Source organism: Calliphora vicina, chromosome X (genome assembly GCF_958450345.1).
Source record: "Calliphora vicina chromosome X, idCalVici1.1, whole genome shotgun sequence".
NCBI lineage: Eukaryota > Metazoa > Arthropoda > Insecta > Diptera > Calliphoridae > Calliphora > Calliphora vicina.
In genome coordinates, this window is record NC_088785.1 from 1,156,045 (window position 1) to 1,176,357 (window position 20,313).

Consider the following 20,313-nt stretch of genomic DNA (forward strand, 5'->3'; position numbering starts at 1 on the left):
AGCGGATACCTCATGGTACCTCTTATTTGTTCTAATGGTACTTTTTTTTAATTTTCTATAGCAATGGACTTAAAAACATGAAATTAAACATACATGGTCCTAAGTGAGTTAGAATTCTAGGGGAGACTTTTTGGTACTTTTTCTTTATTCGAATGGTACTTTTTGTAATTTCTACACCAATGAACCTAAAGCCATGAAATTAAGCTTATATGGACCCGAGTGAGTGGGGGATTTTTGGTACTTTTTATATATTCTAAGGGTACTTTTTTGGATTTCCTATAATAATGGACCTAGAGTTTCCAAAGCCGCGGTTTCGGTTTTAAAAAATTAAAAACCGATCGGTTTCGGTTTTGTGATAATTTATTAAATCTTAAGTATTATAGAAACAAAATTAGTTGATAATATAGGAAATGATATACAAATCTAAAATTCAAACTTGATAATCAATGGTACTATTTCCTTATTGCAATGGTACTTTTTGAATATTTTATAATAATAAACCTAAAAATTTAAAATTAGGAACACATTTTGCATTTTCTATAATAATGGACCCAGAAATATGAAATTAGACATTTACTTTATTTCTTTCTTCTAATTGGGGTGGCGAAGCGCACCGGGTCAGCTAGTATTCAATAAATTTATTAAAAAAAATTAGGATACTACCTAAAATAAGGTAAAAACGATTTATTAATTAATTACTCAAAGCGTATACGTTATTTTGTTCAAGAAAATCATATACTTGATGATACTTTAGTTTCAATTTTTGTTATAACTTGGTTATTTTTTATAGTAAAAGTTTTGTACACACATGTAATATGATGTAGTGAATCGTAATCAATAATAAAATCAATTTCGAATTTTTTGATGATACGTTGTTTTGCATTTTAGGTGACGATATGTATGTATATTGCCCACTTTCAGCATATAGCATCCCAAATATATCAAGAACACTTTTAACAAGTAACAGAGCTATATTCGGCTGTGCCGAATATTATATTGTTACGAAATTGTACTTGAATTCCAATATAACGATTTTAAGGGCTGATTTAAAAGTAGCATAATGCTTTCAAATTACCAACAGCAGGTAACAAGGCAGAATTGCAAAAAAGGCTAATAGATGAATTCAAGCGGCGTGTATTGACATCGGTACTTACGAATTTGAGTACAAAGAAGAAGCTGAGATATGTACCCGTTCAACAACGAGCAACATGGACTTAAACACAATGTTTGCCGCCATGATGGAGAAAATGAACGAAAATTCGAAACAGCTTGCGGAGGTTAAAACTGAACTTCTTGCAGAAGTTAAAGAAAATAAAATAATGGAAATGATATTTGAAGAAACTTCTAGAGTCAACAATGAAAAATTATTAGCTGAAGTTCAAGTCAACAACGAGAAACTCCAAGTTGAAATGGAAGCGAAATTTCAAGAATCATCTAGAGTCACAGATGAGAAAATTCAGGAAATGTCTGAAGCTTTTAACAGAAGAGTGGATGGTATTGACAAGGTGTCAGATTTAGAAAATGGTGTTGATCAAAAACTGCATGACCTAGAAACAAAGGTTAATAATCTTCAATGCCAAGATGGACCGGTGCGAGTTATTTCAGAAACATCGAGTAGAATAAAGGCCCCTAGTTTTGATGGCAGCACACCATTTAATGTTTTCAAGTTCCAGTTTGACACGGTTGCCCTTAGAAACATGTGGAAAGACGAAGAAAAAGCCATCGAATTGATTTTGGCCTTAAAAGGAAATGCAGCGGTAGTTCTTAAAAGCGTGCCAGTGAGCAACAGAAATTGTTATGATGACATAATGGAGGCGCTACAACGTAAGTACGGTGGCGAACATAAAAAAGAATTATACCGAATGGAAGCGTGGTAGAGTGCAGAATGCCAACGAGACGCTACAAGATTTTGCGATGGAAATCGAGCGTTTGCTACAGCTTATTTATCCAGGGGAGAACCATCCAATTTTGGAGCATTTGAAGATAGAGGCATTTGTGAATGGTATTCGCGATCCAGAGATAAAATACGCGGTATGTGCCACACCAAAGTCATCATTCTTTGAAACCGTTTTATTCGCGCTGGTACAAGAAACAGCAAAGATAATTTCAAAGCCCCAGTTGTGTAATGTGCGGAAGATCGAGGTTGTCGCTGAAAATGATAGAAGTATGGTCAACGAATTAAAGGAATTAATAGAGGCAGTTTTAAAGGCTTTAAGTAAGAGACAAACTAAAGCCAAAGTTAAATGTTATAACTGTGGAAAAATGGGTCACATTCTGCAGAGCACCAATAACCATCAAGAAATAACCAGATGCCGAATCATCAAGCATTACAGGAGCCACCTTTAAAGCGAGCTTGCACTGAGGGACAGGATCTGATACCCACACCTGATGGCCCTACCATCTCCATATCAGTACTGCAGCAGGAAAATAACAATCTTACTGCAAGTGGGTACATAAACGGTCGGAAGCACATCATTACTATGGACACGGGAGCGTCGCAATCTATCATCAGAACAGATTTAGTAAATAAATCGATGGAACCAATTTGCAATGTAAGTCTACGCACCGCTACTGGAGAGTCTGCCGTTGTCCATGGTAAAGTTAATGTGAAACTAACTATTGGTGGTATTAGCGTAAATCATGTCTTTGTTGTTGCCGATATTGTGGACGAAGTAATCATTGGTGCAGACTTCATGATTAATCACAGCATTACTTTGGATATGGGACAAAAAGTCATGAATTGGCGAAATGTTAAAATACACCTTGACGTCGGATATGAGAGCAAGTCTCAAGTAAGAAAGTTAGTTTTTGTTGAGCACAAAAGGTTGCCACCGCAGTCAGAGGATTTGGTATGGGCCCGTGAGGAAGTAGAGGATTGTATAGACAATGGTTTGTTGGTGTTAGAACCAGCGGATGTGAGAAATGGCCATGTAACAATGGAGTCCCTCGTTGAACAGTGCAACGACATAATGGTTCCTGTTGGAGTGATAGGTCTGTCCCGCAGAGAAAAGATCATCAGGCCGGGTTCCAAGATGAGTGAAGGTGCTTCAGAAGAAAAAGAAATGCATGAACTCGTTCGGAGACAAATTAAAATAACAAATGACCAAATGAAAACCAGATATAGCTCACAACGTAATAAGGGTTTGTCATCCAAATTAACGAATTACTGCAAAGGACCACATAGGGTGGTTAAGAAATTGGACGACATGGTTTATAGAATACGGAAATGTGGAAGACCGATATCGGGAATTAAAGTTAAACATCTGAAACTACTAGCCGACTATAGGAGAAGTGAATCTATGCCTATTCGGGACGAACAGGCTTAAGCGGGGGGCAGTGTTACGAAATTGTACTTGAATTCAAATATAACGATGATTTAAAAGTAGCATAATGCATTCAAATAACATTGCTGTAATAGCAAACTGTATCATATCTGTGGGCATTATTAAATAAAAGCTTTCAGTTGACCATTGATCGTAAGTTAGCAACGCTGTTTGAATTCGAATATTCAGTTAAAGAACATTGTAGAAAGTACACCACAGATGGCGTATGATCTAGAATACTCGAACTTTGACAGTTAAAGAGCAATCTAGAGTGCAGATGGCAGTGTTATAAATAGTGGCAGAGGTTGCAGTCGTTAGTGAGTTTATCAGAGACGCTTTTCGAATAAACATCAACTGAGAGCCTTAAAGTGTGTTGTGTTTTTCAAGTAAATTCGTGTACATTATAAATTGTGTCTGTATTTCTGAGAATTTATAAACGTGTATAAAAAACATTGAGTGACTATTTAATTCTGTTGTTGTTGTACATTTGAATAAATAAAGAGTTGTTACCATTTTCAAACTACTAAACGGCTTTTATTTGTAATCAAAAGTATCCGGTTTATTTAAAGGAAATAAACCAGCGTTTTGAAAAGGTTAAAACGTAACAATATGTATACCCTTCACCAACATAAAGAAATAAACACAGATTGCGACATGGCTCTCTTAAAAAAATTCTCTTAAGCTCAGTGACGTCAACAGTGACCCAAACTGATTGTATTATATGAAAATTGTATGTGATTTAGAATGGAAAAGTCAATAATTATATTTAAAAGTTATTTATGTTTAATAAAATAAAATGTAGTTTAGGTTTATGTTTTTTTTTTTAGTATTTTACTTTATTAATTTTCAATATTTTTGCTATATTTTAGTTCACGATTTTGGTTTTTTATTATTATCTTATATATAAATAGGCCACACGTTTTTTTGTGGTACACTTTTAAGTATGTTATTGCCCACCAATATTGATGAAACTTATATGGTTTTAAAGGTAATTTTCTCTAGATTTGCAGAACATAAAAAGCGTTTAAAAGTGGTCGAATTTCGGCCACCGGGCGATCCTAGTTACTATTATTATTGCAATTTTTGACTGCACACCACATTTAAATTTTTAATTAACTTGTTTTATTTATTTTTCAAGCATTTTACATTCAAAACATAAGAAAAGGGTCACTTTTGACGTCACGAAAAAGGAGTAAAAGAGTACACTAAAATAACAGAATTGTCGATGTCGCAATCTTGTTTATTTCATTCATGCTTCAATATAAATACTAAATACAAGACCTACAGCAGAGAAGTCCTTTTCATAGCACAATTGTGCAAGCTACCCACACACACATTTTTATTCTCTTTGATATAGTAGTCACTGAGACAGCGACGAATGAACATAATAAGCGGTTTATTTTTTATTTTTTTTTAATTTTTGTTCATGATCACTGAAAGAAATATTTGGATTGTTTAATATATTTCGAACTTTAAAAAATCATTGAAGATTTGTCTGGTTTTCCACCTCAATTTACTTCTGTGAACAATTTTTTTTCAGATTTGAAATGATTTTATATTTTAAATTTTTACAAATTTGTCGAAAATGATTAACTTGGAACTATCCATCAATGAGCTATGATTAGAGATGCTAAACGGGGAATCCCGTTCCCGAAAATCCCGGGGTTTAACTATTTTCAAATAGGGCAATCGTATGGAGGCTATGAGAAATAATGAACCGATTCTAACCGAATTCAGTAAGCTTCGTTCTTGGGGCAATATAAAAGCTTGTACCAAATTGTGTCGAATTATCTTTGAAATTTCGACATGTAGTTTGATTACAAGGTTTATATGGACGGACAGTCGGACGGACGGACATCGCTAAATACACTCGGAAAGTGATGCTGAGCAGATTGGCATATGTTGGGACATTGGAGGATGTTGGGACAATATTTTTTTACTTTACAAACATCAGCAACCATAACCTACTATATCCTCCCCACTATGGTGGTGTATGGTATAAATATTAAAATTTTGATTTTAACATTTGTATGGGAGGTAGGCGTTAATTGCCACGCCAACCAAATTTTTCTCCAAAAATGTATCAAATCGTAGGAAACCTGTGTTTCAAAAATCATTGAATAATCTTTACCCGTTTTTAAAATTCAGACTTTAGTCCCTCTAGATTACACAAATCTGATACTGCCCAGTATGCAACATTTCGAGTCAGTTCTTTTTATCGAACTTATGCTCTATCCAATCTACATTTTTTAGAATATCGTATTTTAATATTTTATAGAAATCTCGAATAATGTTCGAGTTTTTTTTAATATAAAATTTTATTTTTTCACAAATTGACAAGTTCATATACATACATATTATTCTTTTGTCAATTTCTTTTTTCAATAACATATTCATAAAAATATAGTTTAACACGAAAAATGGATCGAAGACATCTTAAAAGAAAAGCGCAGCCAATTATTGATGTTGTTTTTGACAATTCGAATCTTCAAAATCAGCAAACATCAGAAATATGTGCAGAGTTTATTGCATTTGAAAATGAAAACACATCTAACGCAACATTATTGGATAATAATAAAGGTATTGAATATGCATTATTTCAAGAAGAAAATGCTCGATGGTATAAATTATACGAAATTGTTCATATATTTAATCGAAATCGAATCATTTTAGAACATTTTTAATACCGAAAAAGGTATAGTATATCGATAAAAATTAGAATCAGAATAATAAACGATTTTCGACTCTTTATCGCTCTGCACTCTACTTAGGAAACACGCACATTCTCGACATTATATCGAAGTCGATATCGATAAAATTTTACGAATAAATGATTCATTTTCGATATAACTTCGAATCATTTTGCATACTGGGTGTTTTTTGTCCAAAATGCTCTTAAACCAGAAACGGATAGGGAAACTCGCGGAAACATGTGAAAATAGTGTAAGTCTCCCAGACTGGCTTTGTCAGTCACTGGATCTAAATCCAATTGAAAACCTTTAGGCGGAGTTGAAACACAGAATAAGTAAGCAAACATTTCAAAACAAAGGTCAGTAAAGGTCAATTTTGTGAATTTGTTAAAAAAAACGTGGTATGACATCCCTTTGGATACCTGCCGTAAACTAATTAGCAGTATGCCAAGAAGAGTACACTAAATTATTGAAAATAATAAAGGATACACTAGATATTAATAAAACTAATAAGAATAAACCAAATAATATTCAACTATAACTTTTAATTTAAGGATTTACACAATGTACTTATTATTTTGTCCACCAATTTTATGAAGTTTTTTTATTTTTCATTTCATAAAAAATTTATTTTATGTTATTAGGGGATAAGTGTTTGTGTTTTATACGAGTTTTATCTGACCAAATATTGAGCAAAAAGTACTAGTTTACTCATATTTTACTCGCATTTCTATTGTTGACATAGTAGTTTACATAACTTTTGCATGCAAAATAGTGAGCAAATAATACAAAAATATCGTTTTTCTTGAATATATGACGTAGGGAAATGCTAATAACATGGTTATTTTTAACACGACATTTTTCTTTCTAGATAGGAAATTTTTTTAGGATATCGAAAAAGGTACCATTATTTACCCAATTTTACAACATTCAATCGATTTCCGGCACGTGTTCTAGTTATCCGATTTCACTTAAATTTTGCAGTAGTTAGTTTTAGCTACGAACGAACAAAATAAGACCCATCCAAAGCAAATCTATTTTTTAAGGGCATGTCTAGTGTACATACTTTGTTTGATCTCAAATGAATATTTCTCAATGTTACGGAATGGCAAACTTATATATACCCTCATTCATAACCTTTGGTGGTGGAGAGTATAAAAAAAGTCGAGTGTTTTATACATATTTACATAAAAAACTACTAACTCAATTGGTTCATGTTGAGGTCTGAAGAGGATAGATATTAAGGTTCAACTAAAATTGATTCAGAAATTGGCTATAAAATATTAGGCTCAGTTCTTTATAATCTGACTCACTCATTGAAATTGGACTTGTTTTACTTTTACTCCGAGTTAATTTGTTATTTTATGATTCTATAGGAAGCTTTTATTTTAATAATATTATTAAATAAAAAAAATCAAAACAAGAACTAAAAGACAAATAACTGAAAATTCTTTAATTTTTTTTTTGAACTTTTTGCATTAAATATTAAATGATTGTCAAACGAAAGAAAACTCAACAGCTGTAAATCTGGGGTTACCAGAAAATACAAATATTTTATTTATGCCTGAAAGTATGCTAGCCAACTGCCAACTACAAATAAAATTAACCCATTAAGCGGCGCTATACCCAAGATAATAAATCCCAAATACAGGTTGGAATGGACCGGTATGTTACAGTATTAAAATGGGCACGAAGTCCCAAGTCTTCGAAAGCGGCACTCTTTGCTAAATTATATAAGGATAGTGAACCTGCTAGACTAAACAATGAAAATCGTTTTTCTATTCTGGAATGTGAAACAGATGAACCAGTAAATAAAATTAACTCTACAAAACCACCCCCTATTTGCTTGAGAGAAAATAATTCAAATTCACTGGTTCATAGCCTGATCTCATTAATAGGAGATAACTCTTTTTACGTTATCCCAATCAAGAAAGGCACGATTCATGAAACTAAAATACAGGTCAATAGTGAAAACGATTATAGAAAGGTTGTAACAGATTGAAAGATGAAAGGAAGCAAGGGTCTACAAGTTGTAATAAAGATAAAGGTTTTAAGAAAAAAAATGTGATAAATATTAGACATCGCGAAAAAAAACCACAACCACTCTTCTGTGTTGAACTTGAACCCGGTGTCATAAAACTGAAAAAAACGAAACACATCCCATATATAACCTGAAGTATTTATTGCATCGTAAAATTACGGTAGAAGAATCACATAAACGATTTGGCCCCGTCCAATGTATGAATTGCCAAGATGGACATACCAAGGCATACTGCAAATTGCCACCCGTATGTGTTATTTGCGGGGAGGTGCATAACACATCGTAATGTAACAAATCCAAAGATGATCCTAAAATTAAAAAATGCAGCAATTGCGGAGGTAACCACACAGGAAACTAGAGGGGTTGCCCTGTCTACTCAATTGTTAAAAAATCACATAGCCATAAACCGAAGATTTTCCCCGCTCAACCATTAAATAACATCAATTTGAACTACCCCCCGTTGCAACATATGACAAGAAAGAAACATATGCAAATGCACTTAGAAAAAAACAAACTCATACGCAAGTCCGTCAACCCCAAAACGAGTATTTTCTTAAAAGTCATGAAGTTGATATAATGTTAGTTTCGGATACCTATTTGACGTCAAGAAGTTTATTTAAGATAAATGGATATGTTTTTTATGGCACAAATGATCCAAAAGATAGAGCATGTGGAGGCTCTGGAATTTTAATTAAAACCCGTATCAAACACAATTAATGTGTGATATTTGTGAAGATTATCTTCAAGCTACGACAGTCTGTATGGATGATTGCTACAGAAACCTATTAATTTCGTCGATATATTCACCTCCAAGGTTTTCGATTACTGAAAACAAATATGAACATTTTTACGAACCACTAAGACCCCGATTCCTGGCAGCTGGCGATTATAATGGTAAGCATACTCACTGGGGATCAAGACTTGTAACCCCGAAAGGTCGTGTTTTGTTTAATACAATTTCTAAATTGAATTTGAATGTGCTGTCGAGCGGAGAACCAACATACTGGCCTACTGACTCAAGCAAAATACCCGATGTCATTGATTTTGCAGTTACAAAAAATTTACCAATGGAACTAATTCATGTTAAAACTTCATTAGAATTATCCTCGGATCACTCACCCACCTTCGTTACTCTATTGAATCCCCGAGAAATAGTATCCCCGATTGGTCACTCTGCAATATCAAGCACGAAAATAAATTGGTTGAAATATAGAAAATATATTAAGAACACCAGAAGACATCGATATCTCACTCAAAAATTTTGAACAAAACTTAAAACTTGCTGTTGAATACGCCACTCAAATAACCCAACAAATAAGATACAATAGACTCTATTCTGCAGACATTGAACAGTTATTAGCTGAAAAAAGAAGAGTTCGTCGAGAGTGGCAACTCTACAGATCCCCTCAACTTAAAACGGAGCTTAGAAATTTTGATTATATTCCAACTGATCAATTCGGATTTCGAGAAAAACATAACACCATAGAACAAACTCACAGGCTGGTGGATATCATATCCAAGACATTTGAAGAAAAAAAATATTGTTCTGTGCTCTTCATCGACGATTCGCAAGCCTTCGACAAAGTATGGCATGAAGGATTATCGATAAAAATAAAACAATATTTACCAGTAAACACACATAAGCTTCTACAAAGTTATTTAAGTCATCGAAAGTTCTTTCTTAAAGAGGGAGACTTCATAAGTTCACCACAGCGGATTGAAGCAGGCGTACCCCAAGGAAGTATTCTGGGTCCCTTCCTATATTTGCTATATACTTGTGATATGCTAGCTATACTAGCCATTCATGAAAACCCCCAAGAAGCATCTGTACTTTTACAACACCATATACTCGACATAGAAAGGTGGTTAAAACAATTGAGAATAAAAGTAAATGAGCAAAAATGTATACATCTCACTTTCACATTGCGTAGAGAATCGTGCCCTCCAATCCTAATAAATAATCGTATAATACATCAACAAACTAAAGTTAAATATCTAGGTCTGCATCTAGACCGACGTCTTACCTGGAAAAAGCATATAGATACGAAATTGACTCAAATAAAGTTAAAATTACTACAAATTTGCTGGCTAATTGGTAAAAACTCGAGATTGAGTTTAGATTGTAAACTTTTGCTGTAAAGCTCAATAATAAAACCCATATGGTGCTATGGAATTCAATTATGGGGCACGGCCTCAGCTTCTAATATTGAAACAATTCAAAGATTCCAAAATAAAATATTACGAATGATAACAGCAGCGCCTTGGTATGTGAGAAATATTAACATTCATAAGGACCTAGGTGTCTCCCTGGTGAAAAATTAAATAAAAAAACAAGCGGAGTCATATTTGAAAAAGTTGGAAGTTCACCCTAACCCACTTGCACGAACATTAATGAGAAGTAATGGCTACATCCGACTAAGAAGAAGGAATCGAACAGACCTGCGCTGATGATAGGATCCATAAATTAAACATAATTTTTCGTCCAACTGTGGTGGGACGTAATAAAAATGAATATTTAGATTTAAGATTTGATCAAATTATTGATAGTTCACATTATTTTGTGAAGATACAATAAATAAAATATGAAAAAAAAACTTCTTTATAAATATCAAAAGTTAAAATTCAACACAAATTTGTTTCATGGCTATAGCACAGATAAGGTCCACTTCTGTAAGTCAACAAGCCCTCCATAGTTTTTTTTTTATCTATGGAGGGTATTTATGATTCGGCGCAGCCGAATATAAAGCTCTAACATGTTTTTTTAAAAAATTTGAATTTTACTTATAATGAAGGGTATAACAGTAGAATTTTATTTAATTACAAAAATGTCTTACCCTTTCCATTAGTTCGCGAACAATACCGTTCCATGTATGTGTTTTTGGATTATAAACACCATACATATTATCCGGAACCACTTCGATTTTATAATGAAATCCCACTTGGGCTGCTATCGCCTTTAAAAGATCAATACAGAATCCTTCAAATCGGGCATTTCCAGTTAAATTTGCTTCTTTTTTGACCATAACATAGGGCTTTTCCTAATAAAATAGTTAAACGATTTTACACATTAAATTATCGTATAATCATAAAACTTAAATGCATTTACAAAAAGTACTTTATCAAAAATGTTTAGGATTTGAGAAAGCAACATTTATATTTGTATTCAAATTCTTCACCCTTATTACACTAATTTACTTAGTCCAAAATTATTAGAAAACAATTAAGAGTGGTATATTCGGTTATGCCGAAACTTATATACCCACAATCAATATAATAGGGTTCCTATTGTTGTGCGTTTTGTAAAAAAAACATGTATCTGGTTACCCGATTTGTTTTAGTTTTATATCTGTCTATCTATCTATATTAGGGTGGGTCAATTTGTTCGGGCCCAAAAAACGTGGTAAAGCGTATAGCAAATTCGTAATCTACGGAAAATTCTATGAACTTTTTCAGAAGAAACCATGGTTCTAAAATCAAAATCGAGCTTCCGGTTTTTTACGAGAAGATTTGGAGCTCAAGACCTCTTTTGCTAGGAGACCTCGGGTATGTTCAATTTTAAAAATAATAATATTTCTTCGTTTGTGTTCCGATTTCAAAAAAATTACATATATATAGAATCTTCTCGTTGAGTACTACATATAACATCTCGTAGCTATATATTCTTTATGCATCTTCTTAGAATTTTTTTTAGATAACTTAAAAAGAATAAAAGCGCCTTTTTCCCAAAAAAATAACGAAAAATCGCCTTTTTTAATTTTTTGAAATTTAATCATACCTTTGGACTCAGTCATTATTTTTAATTTATGTTATATATACATTTCTAGTCCTATAAATTAAAAATAGAGAAAATCGGAAAATATTTGAAACCGCGGTCATCAAAAAACTGGAGTAGGGTGGGTAAAAATGTTAAAAATGTATTATTCAAATGCCAATATCTCTTACGCTATAAGATATAATTGATAGCTACGAGATGTTATATCTAGTACTCGACGAGAAGATTCTATATATATGTAATTTTTTGAAATCGGAACACAAACGAAGAAATATTATTATTTTTAAAATTGAACATACCCGAGGTCTCCTAGCAAAAGAGGTCTTGAGCTCCAAATCTTCTCGTAAAAAACCGGAAGCTCGATTTTGATTTTAGAACCATGGTTTCTTCTGGAAAAGTTCTTAGAATTTTCCGTAGATTAGGAATTTGCTATACGCTTAGTAGTCAAAAAAATTGACCCACCCTAATCTATATATATAAAAATGTATGTATGTGTGTATGTACGTTCCGTATGGACTCAAAAACCGATTTTTATAAAATTTTCTTAGAATCTTCAAAAAAGCCTAGATTTTTTTTAGATTTTCGGTTTGTGGACGGAATGGAAAAAAATTATCTATACTATATATAAAAGTGAATGTGTGTTAAGCAAAATAACAATTATGCTAAGAAGAATACATTATGTATTATTTTCATACTTAAATCTGTTCTTATGTTAACCAAAAACTAATATTTGCTGATTTAAAAACGTCTGTTAAAAAACAAAATTTTAAGAGAACTAACTTATGTCATCCTCTCAATAAAACAATAGTGTATAAGCATATACACCAATAAGAATCTACATAACTGATTCTATATGTGGTCAAAATTTGGTGAAATTCTACTTCCACAAAGTGGGTCAAAAGATCAATTGAAATATTACATTTGTTCTAGATGTCTACTAACACAAAAATTTTAAACTCAATTATTTCGAAATGGCAAAAAATTATACACTAGTGTTTTATTTTATTTTATACTAGCTAAAACCCGGTGTGCTTCGCTACCCGTAAAGTAACGATTTACAATATAGTAGTCTACATAAAATTAATTTCTAATGTAATAAAAGTACGTTAATTGTAATAAAATACAAAAGTTTAGAACCAAAAATATTTGTTTTAATATTTGTATTCTCGCGAACATGCAACTGAAATTTTTTCATGTGAAAAGCATGGACTGTCTAGACTTAGTCCGCAAACTTGCAAAGACTGACCTGAGCTTTATCAATTGACTAGCTGACCCGGTGCGCTTCGCCACCCCAATTAGATGAAAAAGTAGTATTAAGTCTCACTTTGTGAATCTAATTGTAAATGTCTAATTTCATATTTCTGGGTCCATTATTATAGAAAATGCAAAAGAAAGTTAACACTAAAGTCACCTTTTGTGAATTCAAATTCATTCAGAATCATGTGTGCGTAATTTTAAATTTTTAGGTTTATTATTATAAAATATTCAAAAAGTACCATTGCAATAAGGAAATAGTACCATTGATTATCACTTTTAAAATCGCATTCACTAAACCATAACCCGTCAAGTTTTAATTTTAGATTTGTATATCATTTCCTATATTATCAACTAATTTTGTTTCTATAACACTTAATATTTATAAATTATCACAAAACCGAAACCGATCGGTTTTCAATTTTTTAAAACCGAAACCGTGGTTTTGAAATTCTGCGATTTTTTGGAAACTCTAGGTCCATTATTATAGGAAATTCAAAAAAGTACCCATGATAATAAAGAAAAAGTACCACGAAGTATGCCCTTGAATTTTCACTCACTTGGGACCATATACGACTAATTTCATATTTCTATGTCCATTATTACAAAAAATTAGAAAAGTACCATTAGAATATATAAAAAGTACCAAAAAGCCCCCACTTGTGGTTTCCCACTCACTCGGGTCCTTATAAGCTTAATTTCATGGCTTTAGGTTCATTGGTGAAGAAATTACAAAAAGTACCATTCGAATAAAGAAAAAGTACCAAAAATTCTACCCCTAGATTTCTCACTCAGTTAGGACCATATACGCTTAATTTCATATTTTTATGTCCATTATTAAAGAAAATTCAAGAAGTACCATTAGAATATAGAAAAGGTATCAAAAAGCAGTCATTTGTGGATTCCCATTCAATCGTTTCCATATAAACTTTATTTCGTATTTCTAGGTTCATTGGTGAAGAAATCACTAAAAGTACCATTCGAATGAAGAAAAAGTACCAAAAAGTCTCCCCATAGAATCCTAACTTACTTAGGACCCTATATGATTGATTTCATGATTTTAAGTGCATTAAAGAAAAAGTACCATGAAGTATCCCCTAAATTTTCATTCACTTAGAACCATATATGCTTAATTTCATGTTTCTAAGTTCAATGTTATAGAAAATTCTAAAAAGTACCATCAGAATAAAAAAAAGTACCAAAAAGTATCCCCCTTTAATTCTCCCTCACTTAGGACAATATACGCTTAATTTTTTTATATTTTTATGTCCATTATTACAGAAAATTCAAAAAGTACCATTAGAATATAGAAAAAGTACCAAAAAGTAGCCACTTGTGGATTCCCACTCACTCGGGTCCATATAAGCTTTATTTCATGTTTCTAGGTTCATTGGTGAAGAAATTACAAAAAATACCATTCGAATAAATAAAAAGTGCCAAAAAGTCGCCCCCTAGAATTCTCACTCACTTTAGAACATATACGATTAAGTTCATATTTCTATGTCCATTATTACAGAAAATTCAAAAAGTACAGCTACAATACATAAAAAGTACAAAAAATCAGGCACTTGTGGTCACTCCGGTCCATATAAGCTTTACTTCATGTTTCTAGGTTCATTGGTGAAGAAATTACAAAAAGTACCATTAAAATAAAGAAAAAGTACCAAAAAGTCTCCCCCTAGAATTCTCACTGACTTAGGACCGTGTATGCTTAATTTCATGTTTATAAGTCCATTATTATAGAAAATTAAAAAAAGTACCATTATAATAAAGAAAAAGTACCATTTCTGTAACGTGGTGGGAGCTCATAATAAAATATTCGTATGTCTATGTCAAATTATAGAAAAACATATTTTATGAAAAAGTACCAAAAATAAACACAATTTTTATCCCTTAAGGGTTCGAAATTCCAAAAAGTACCAAATTTATATTTTTTATTTTTTGATAGGTAAAGAATACGATTTAAAATTTGTTTCTATGTTTATTGGTTTAAAAGATACATAGGGTGCCAAAAAAGTACCAAAATACAATTTTTACCCGTTTTCTCCCCTAAAAGTTTCGAATTTCGAAAAAGTACGAAACACCTGTCAGCTTATTTTTTGAATGAGTAACATGCAATTTTAAGTTTTTTGTATCTTTATTAGTTTTGAAGATATAAGGTTACCAAATTTACCCTTTTTACCCCCTAAACGTTCGAATTTCCAAAAATCCCTTCTTATCGGATCGTTTTGGGGAGGGAGGAACCCACAGTTAAAATTTCGTGATTCTAGCTTCAGCCGTTTAGGCTGTGTGATGATGAATCAGTCAGTCAGTAACGTTACTCTTTTATATATTGTTACGTTTTAACCTTTTCAAAACGTTTGGTTTATTTCCTTTAAATAAACCGGATACTTTTGATTGCAAATAAAAGCCGTTTAGTAGTTTAAAAATTGTAACAACTCTTTATTTATTCAAAATGTACAACAACCATAGAATTAAATAGCCACTCAATGTTTTTTATACACGTTTATAAATTCTCAGAAATACAGACACAATTTATAATGTGCACGAATTTACTTGAAAAACACAACACACTTTAAGGCACTAAGTTGATGTTTTTTCGAAAAGCGTCTCTGATAAACTCACTAACGACTGCAACCTCTGCTACTATTTATAACACTGCCATCTGCTCTCTAGATTTCTCTTTAACTGTCTAGAGGTTTCTAATACATACACCATCTGTGGTGTACTTTCTACAATGTTCTTTAACTGAATATTCGAAATCGAATACAGCGTTGCCAACTTACGATCAAATCAACTGAAAGCTTTTATTTAATAATGCCCACAGATATGTTACACGTTTACAGCACTGATATTTGAATTCAAGTACAATTTCGTAACAATTTATAGATAAATGTATTCAAAAAGCACCATGAAATCCCCACTCGCACGAGACCATTTAAGCTTAATTCTATGTTTCTATGTTCATTGGTAAATAAAATACTAAAAGTAAATTTAGAATAAAGAAAAAGTACCATCAAATATCTATTTGTGGTTTAATTTGTGTTCAATTTCACATTTTCAGGTCTATTACTATAGAAAATTGAGAAAACTACCATTGCAAAAAGGAAAAAGCTCCATTAAGTCCCCCTTCTAGAATTATATATCATTCAGGATCATTTGTGTCTAATTTCATGATTATACGCTCATTTTATTAAATCATTTAAAAATTATAATAAAGAAAATGTACCATAGGCTCTCCCTTAAATTCATACTAACTCAGGCCCATATATGCTTAATTTGATGTTTCTAGGTTCATTGGTGAAGAAATTACAAAAAATACCATTCGAATAAAGAAAAAGTACCAAAAAGTCTCCCCCTAGAATTCTAACTCACTTAGGACCATGGATGCTTAATTTCATGTTTTTAAGTCCATTGTTATAGAAAATTAAAAAAGTACCATTAGAATAAACAAAAAGTACCATGAGGTATCCGCTTGAATTTTCAATCAGTTAGGACCATATACGCTTAATTTCATATTTCTAGGTCCATTATATTATAGAAAATTCTAAAAGTACCATTATAATATAGAATCAGTACCAAAAAGCACCCACTTGTAGTTTCCCACCCACTCGGGTCCAGATAACCTTTATTTCATGTTTCTATGTTCATTGGTGAAGAAATTAAAAAAAGTACCAATTGAATAAAGAAAAAGTACCAAAAAGTCTCCCCTTAGAATTCTCACTCACTTAGGACCATGTACGCTGAATTTCATGTTTCTAAGTCCATTGTTATAGAAAATTCTAAAAAGGAACAATTAGAATATAGAACAAGTAAGAGTGCTATATTCGGCTGTGCCGAATCTTATATACCCTTCACCAAATTATACTTCAAAATTTTAAATATTTTTAGGTAAACAAAATTTATTTTTTTTCGTTGTTTTTTGAATTTTTTGGAAAAAAAAATTTTTCGATTGTTATTTAAATTTTTTTTTAAATTAAATTTTTTTTTTTTTTAAATTTAAAATTTTTTTTTTTTTAAATTTTAAAAAATTTTTTTTTTTAAATTTTTAAAAAAAATTTTTTTTCGTTTTTTCAATTTTTTAAAAAAAAAAAAAAAAATCGGGTTCAAAATTTTTTTTCCCGATTTTGACCCATTGTAGGTCCAACTTACTATGGTCTTATATACGTCGTTGCAAATGTCTTTGAAATATCTATCATTAGATATCCATATTGTCTATATTAATGTCTTAGTAATCCAGATATAGGTAAAAAAATAGGTCAAAAATCGAGGTTGTCTTGGTTTTTTCCTCATATCTCAGCCATTTGTGGACCGATTTTGCTGATTTTAAATAGCAAAATTCTCGAAAGCATGTCTGACAGAATTATTGAAGATTTGGATCCCGAAGATATCTGGGGTCTTCAGAAAACTGATTTCAACAGACAGACAGACAGACAGACAGGCAGACAGGCAGACAGACAGACAGACAGACAGACAGACAGACAGACAGACAGACAGACAGACAGACAGACAGACAGACAGACAGACAGACAGACAGACAGACAGACAGACAGACAGACAGACAGACAGACAGACAGACAGACAGACAGACAGACAGACAGACAGACAGACAGACAGACAGACAGACAGACAGACAGACAGACATGGCTTAATCGACTCCGCTATCTATAAGGATCCAGAATATATATACTTTATAGGGTCGGAAATGAAAAATGTAGAAATTACAAACGGAATGACAAACTTATATATACCCTTCTCACGAAGGTGAAGGGTATAAAAAGTACTAAAAAGTATACACTTGTGGTTTTCCAGTCACTCGGGTTCATATAAGCTTTATTTCATGATTCTAGGTACATTGGTGAAGAAATTACAAAAAGTACCATTCGAATAAAGAAAAAGTACCAAAAAGTCTCCCCCTAGAATTCTAACTCACTTAGGACCATGTATGCTTAATTTCATGTTTTTAAGTCCATTGCTATAGAAAATTAAAAAAAGTACCATTAGAATAAACAAAAAGTACCATGAGGTATCCGCTTGAATTTTCAATCAGTCAGGACCATATACGCTTAATTTCATATTTCTAGGTCCATTATATTATAGAAAATTCTAAAAGTACCATTAGAATATAGAATAAGTACCAAAAAGCACCCACTTGTGGATTACTCGGGCCCATGTAAGCTTTATTTCATGTTTCTAGGTTCATTGGTGAAGAAATTACAAAAAGTACCATTCGAATAAAGAAAAAGTACCAAAAAGTCTCCCCCTAGAATTCTCACTCACTTAGGACCATATATGTTTAATTTCATGTTTCTAAGTCCATTCCCAGCAAAAACTTTACTTAGTAAGCCAGCAAGTAATTTTGGAGCCAAGGCATAACTACTTATTATTTGACTGAACCACTACTTACCCTTGTTCGAGATTTGTAAAAAATTCATGGGTCAAGCTTACAAATGTACTTACAATCAGTTAAGAAATAAGTAGTAAAAAAAAAATAAATATGTAGCTAAAAAAAAAACACAAAAAATATTGCCTTGTGTGGGAATCGAACACTCACATTATTTGCTTGTGTTTGATAGTCAAGCTGCTAAAGCTACGTACACACGGTTGTCAGATTTTACAATGTTGTCAGATCTGGCAATGTGCTCGCAATGTACTGACAATGAAATATTATTACCAAAAGGTAAATTGTCAGTTTAGACGATTGTAAGAAAACCTTACAATTTCATTGTCAGACAATTGTCAAACAATAAATTTATATGCCAACAAAAATTGTCAGTTCACACGGTTGTTAGATTGTTGTATGGCAAATCTCTTGTTAGACATTGTCAGAAGAAAATTCAAATCTTTTTACAAACAATTATAATTGTCATCTGTGTGTATTTATTAAAAAGTCGGAAATTTAAAGTATTATTATGGAACAGAAAAAAGCCATTGCATGACGGATGAAGGCAAAATAGCAAAAAATCGTCGCAAAGTTTGGGTAAAGGATTGGGTACTTCGTCATCAGTAGGAAGGATTTTACGCTACATTGCTCATCCACTTACGAACTGACGAGCCGGAGTTGTATCATAATTTATTGCGAATGGTCTCCGAACAATTTGATCAATTTTGGCGATTTTTTTTTAAATGTGTGATTTTAAGGGTCCTCCCACTGATCCCCATTCCGAACACCTCAGCCGACTAAATAATACAGCACAACATAGAAGTGTGGACTTGATCATACTATTTCAACAAACAATCTTTGTTTTAGCGTCAAAAAATAGTAAAAATGAATGTGCTATTTAGAGGGACTAGACACGTTCATAATGCATCGATATGTTCACAAGAGTTATTCAGATTTACCGTAGCTACAACATTACTCAATATTGTTAGTGAAAAATTAGGAGTCCCTGGAAGTTATTCTAAAAAAAGGAAAAAAAAAATGTTCTTCCTATATTTTTTTCAAAAAAAGGGCACGAAAAATCAATTTTTTGGGAAAAAATGTTAACAAAATTTGTTTGGCGGACTCTTAGCTATATTATTGCCATATAAAGTTAAGCGGTATCACCAAGTCTGAATTAGCTTTTGGCCAAAAATTGATGACACCATTTTTTGAGAGCCCACTGATTTTCAAAATCTTTGGGGGCCCATAAAAATAAAAATTGGTCACCAAAATGGACAAACTGAGTATAGGGTCAATGATGCCATTGTCAGATGCATAAACTTCGCACATATGACAATAAAAAGTTTCTGACAATGATCTTACAATGATCTGGCAATGGCAACGTAAGGTGTTTACACGATTGTCAGATGTCTGATAATATTATTGTCCTACAATGTACTGACAATACTTTTTCTGACAACGTTGTAAGACAAAAATTGTAAGTTTACACGGTTGTTAGACATTTTCTGAAAGTTTTTCTGACAATATTGTAAGATCTGACAACCGTGTGTACGTAGCTTAACTCACTACTCCATGTACGAGTTATTTTATTGTAAGTTAACAATGGCCCATAATCATAGTCAAAAATAAAGTACATTTTAAGAGAATTAAACTCGACTATACTTAAGAGTGGACTTTAGGTCTATCATAGACATGTTAAAGTATACTTCTGACGCTGAAATCGACTCTAAATATAAAACTAGCTGAAGTTGTTTTTAACTCGTTTAACAACAGCATCAGCTGTTCTTCGCCGAGTAAAAAAGTTCGTCACAAAGTAAAAAATGTTTAAGTTACAAGATATTGGTAGAGAT

At 32.2% G+C, this 20,313-nt stretch overlaps 1 protein-coding gene across 1 annotated transcript in view; it reads right to left on the minus strand.

Moving 5' to 3' along the window:
• The window catches only part of LOC135962777 (glutamate receptor ionotropic, kainate 2-like), a 290,464-nt gene that overhangs the window by 166,282 nt on the left and 103,869 nt on the right, over nucleotides 1-20,313 (minus strand). The window contains exon 6 of the mRNA XM_065514670.1: nucleotides 10,889-11,092. Within this exon, the coding sequence (XP_065370742.1) occupies nucleotides 10,889-11,092 (204 nt within the window). The remainder of the gene's footprint in view (nucleotides 1-10,888; nucleotides 11,093-20,313) is intronic.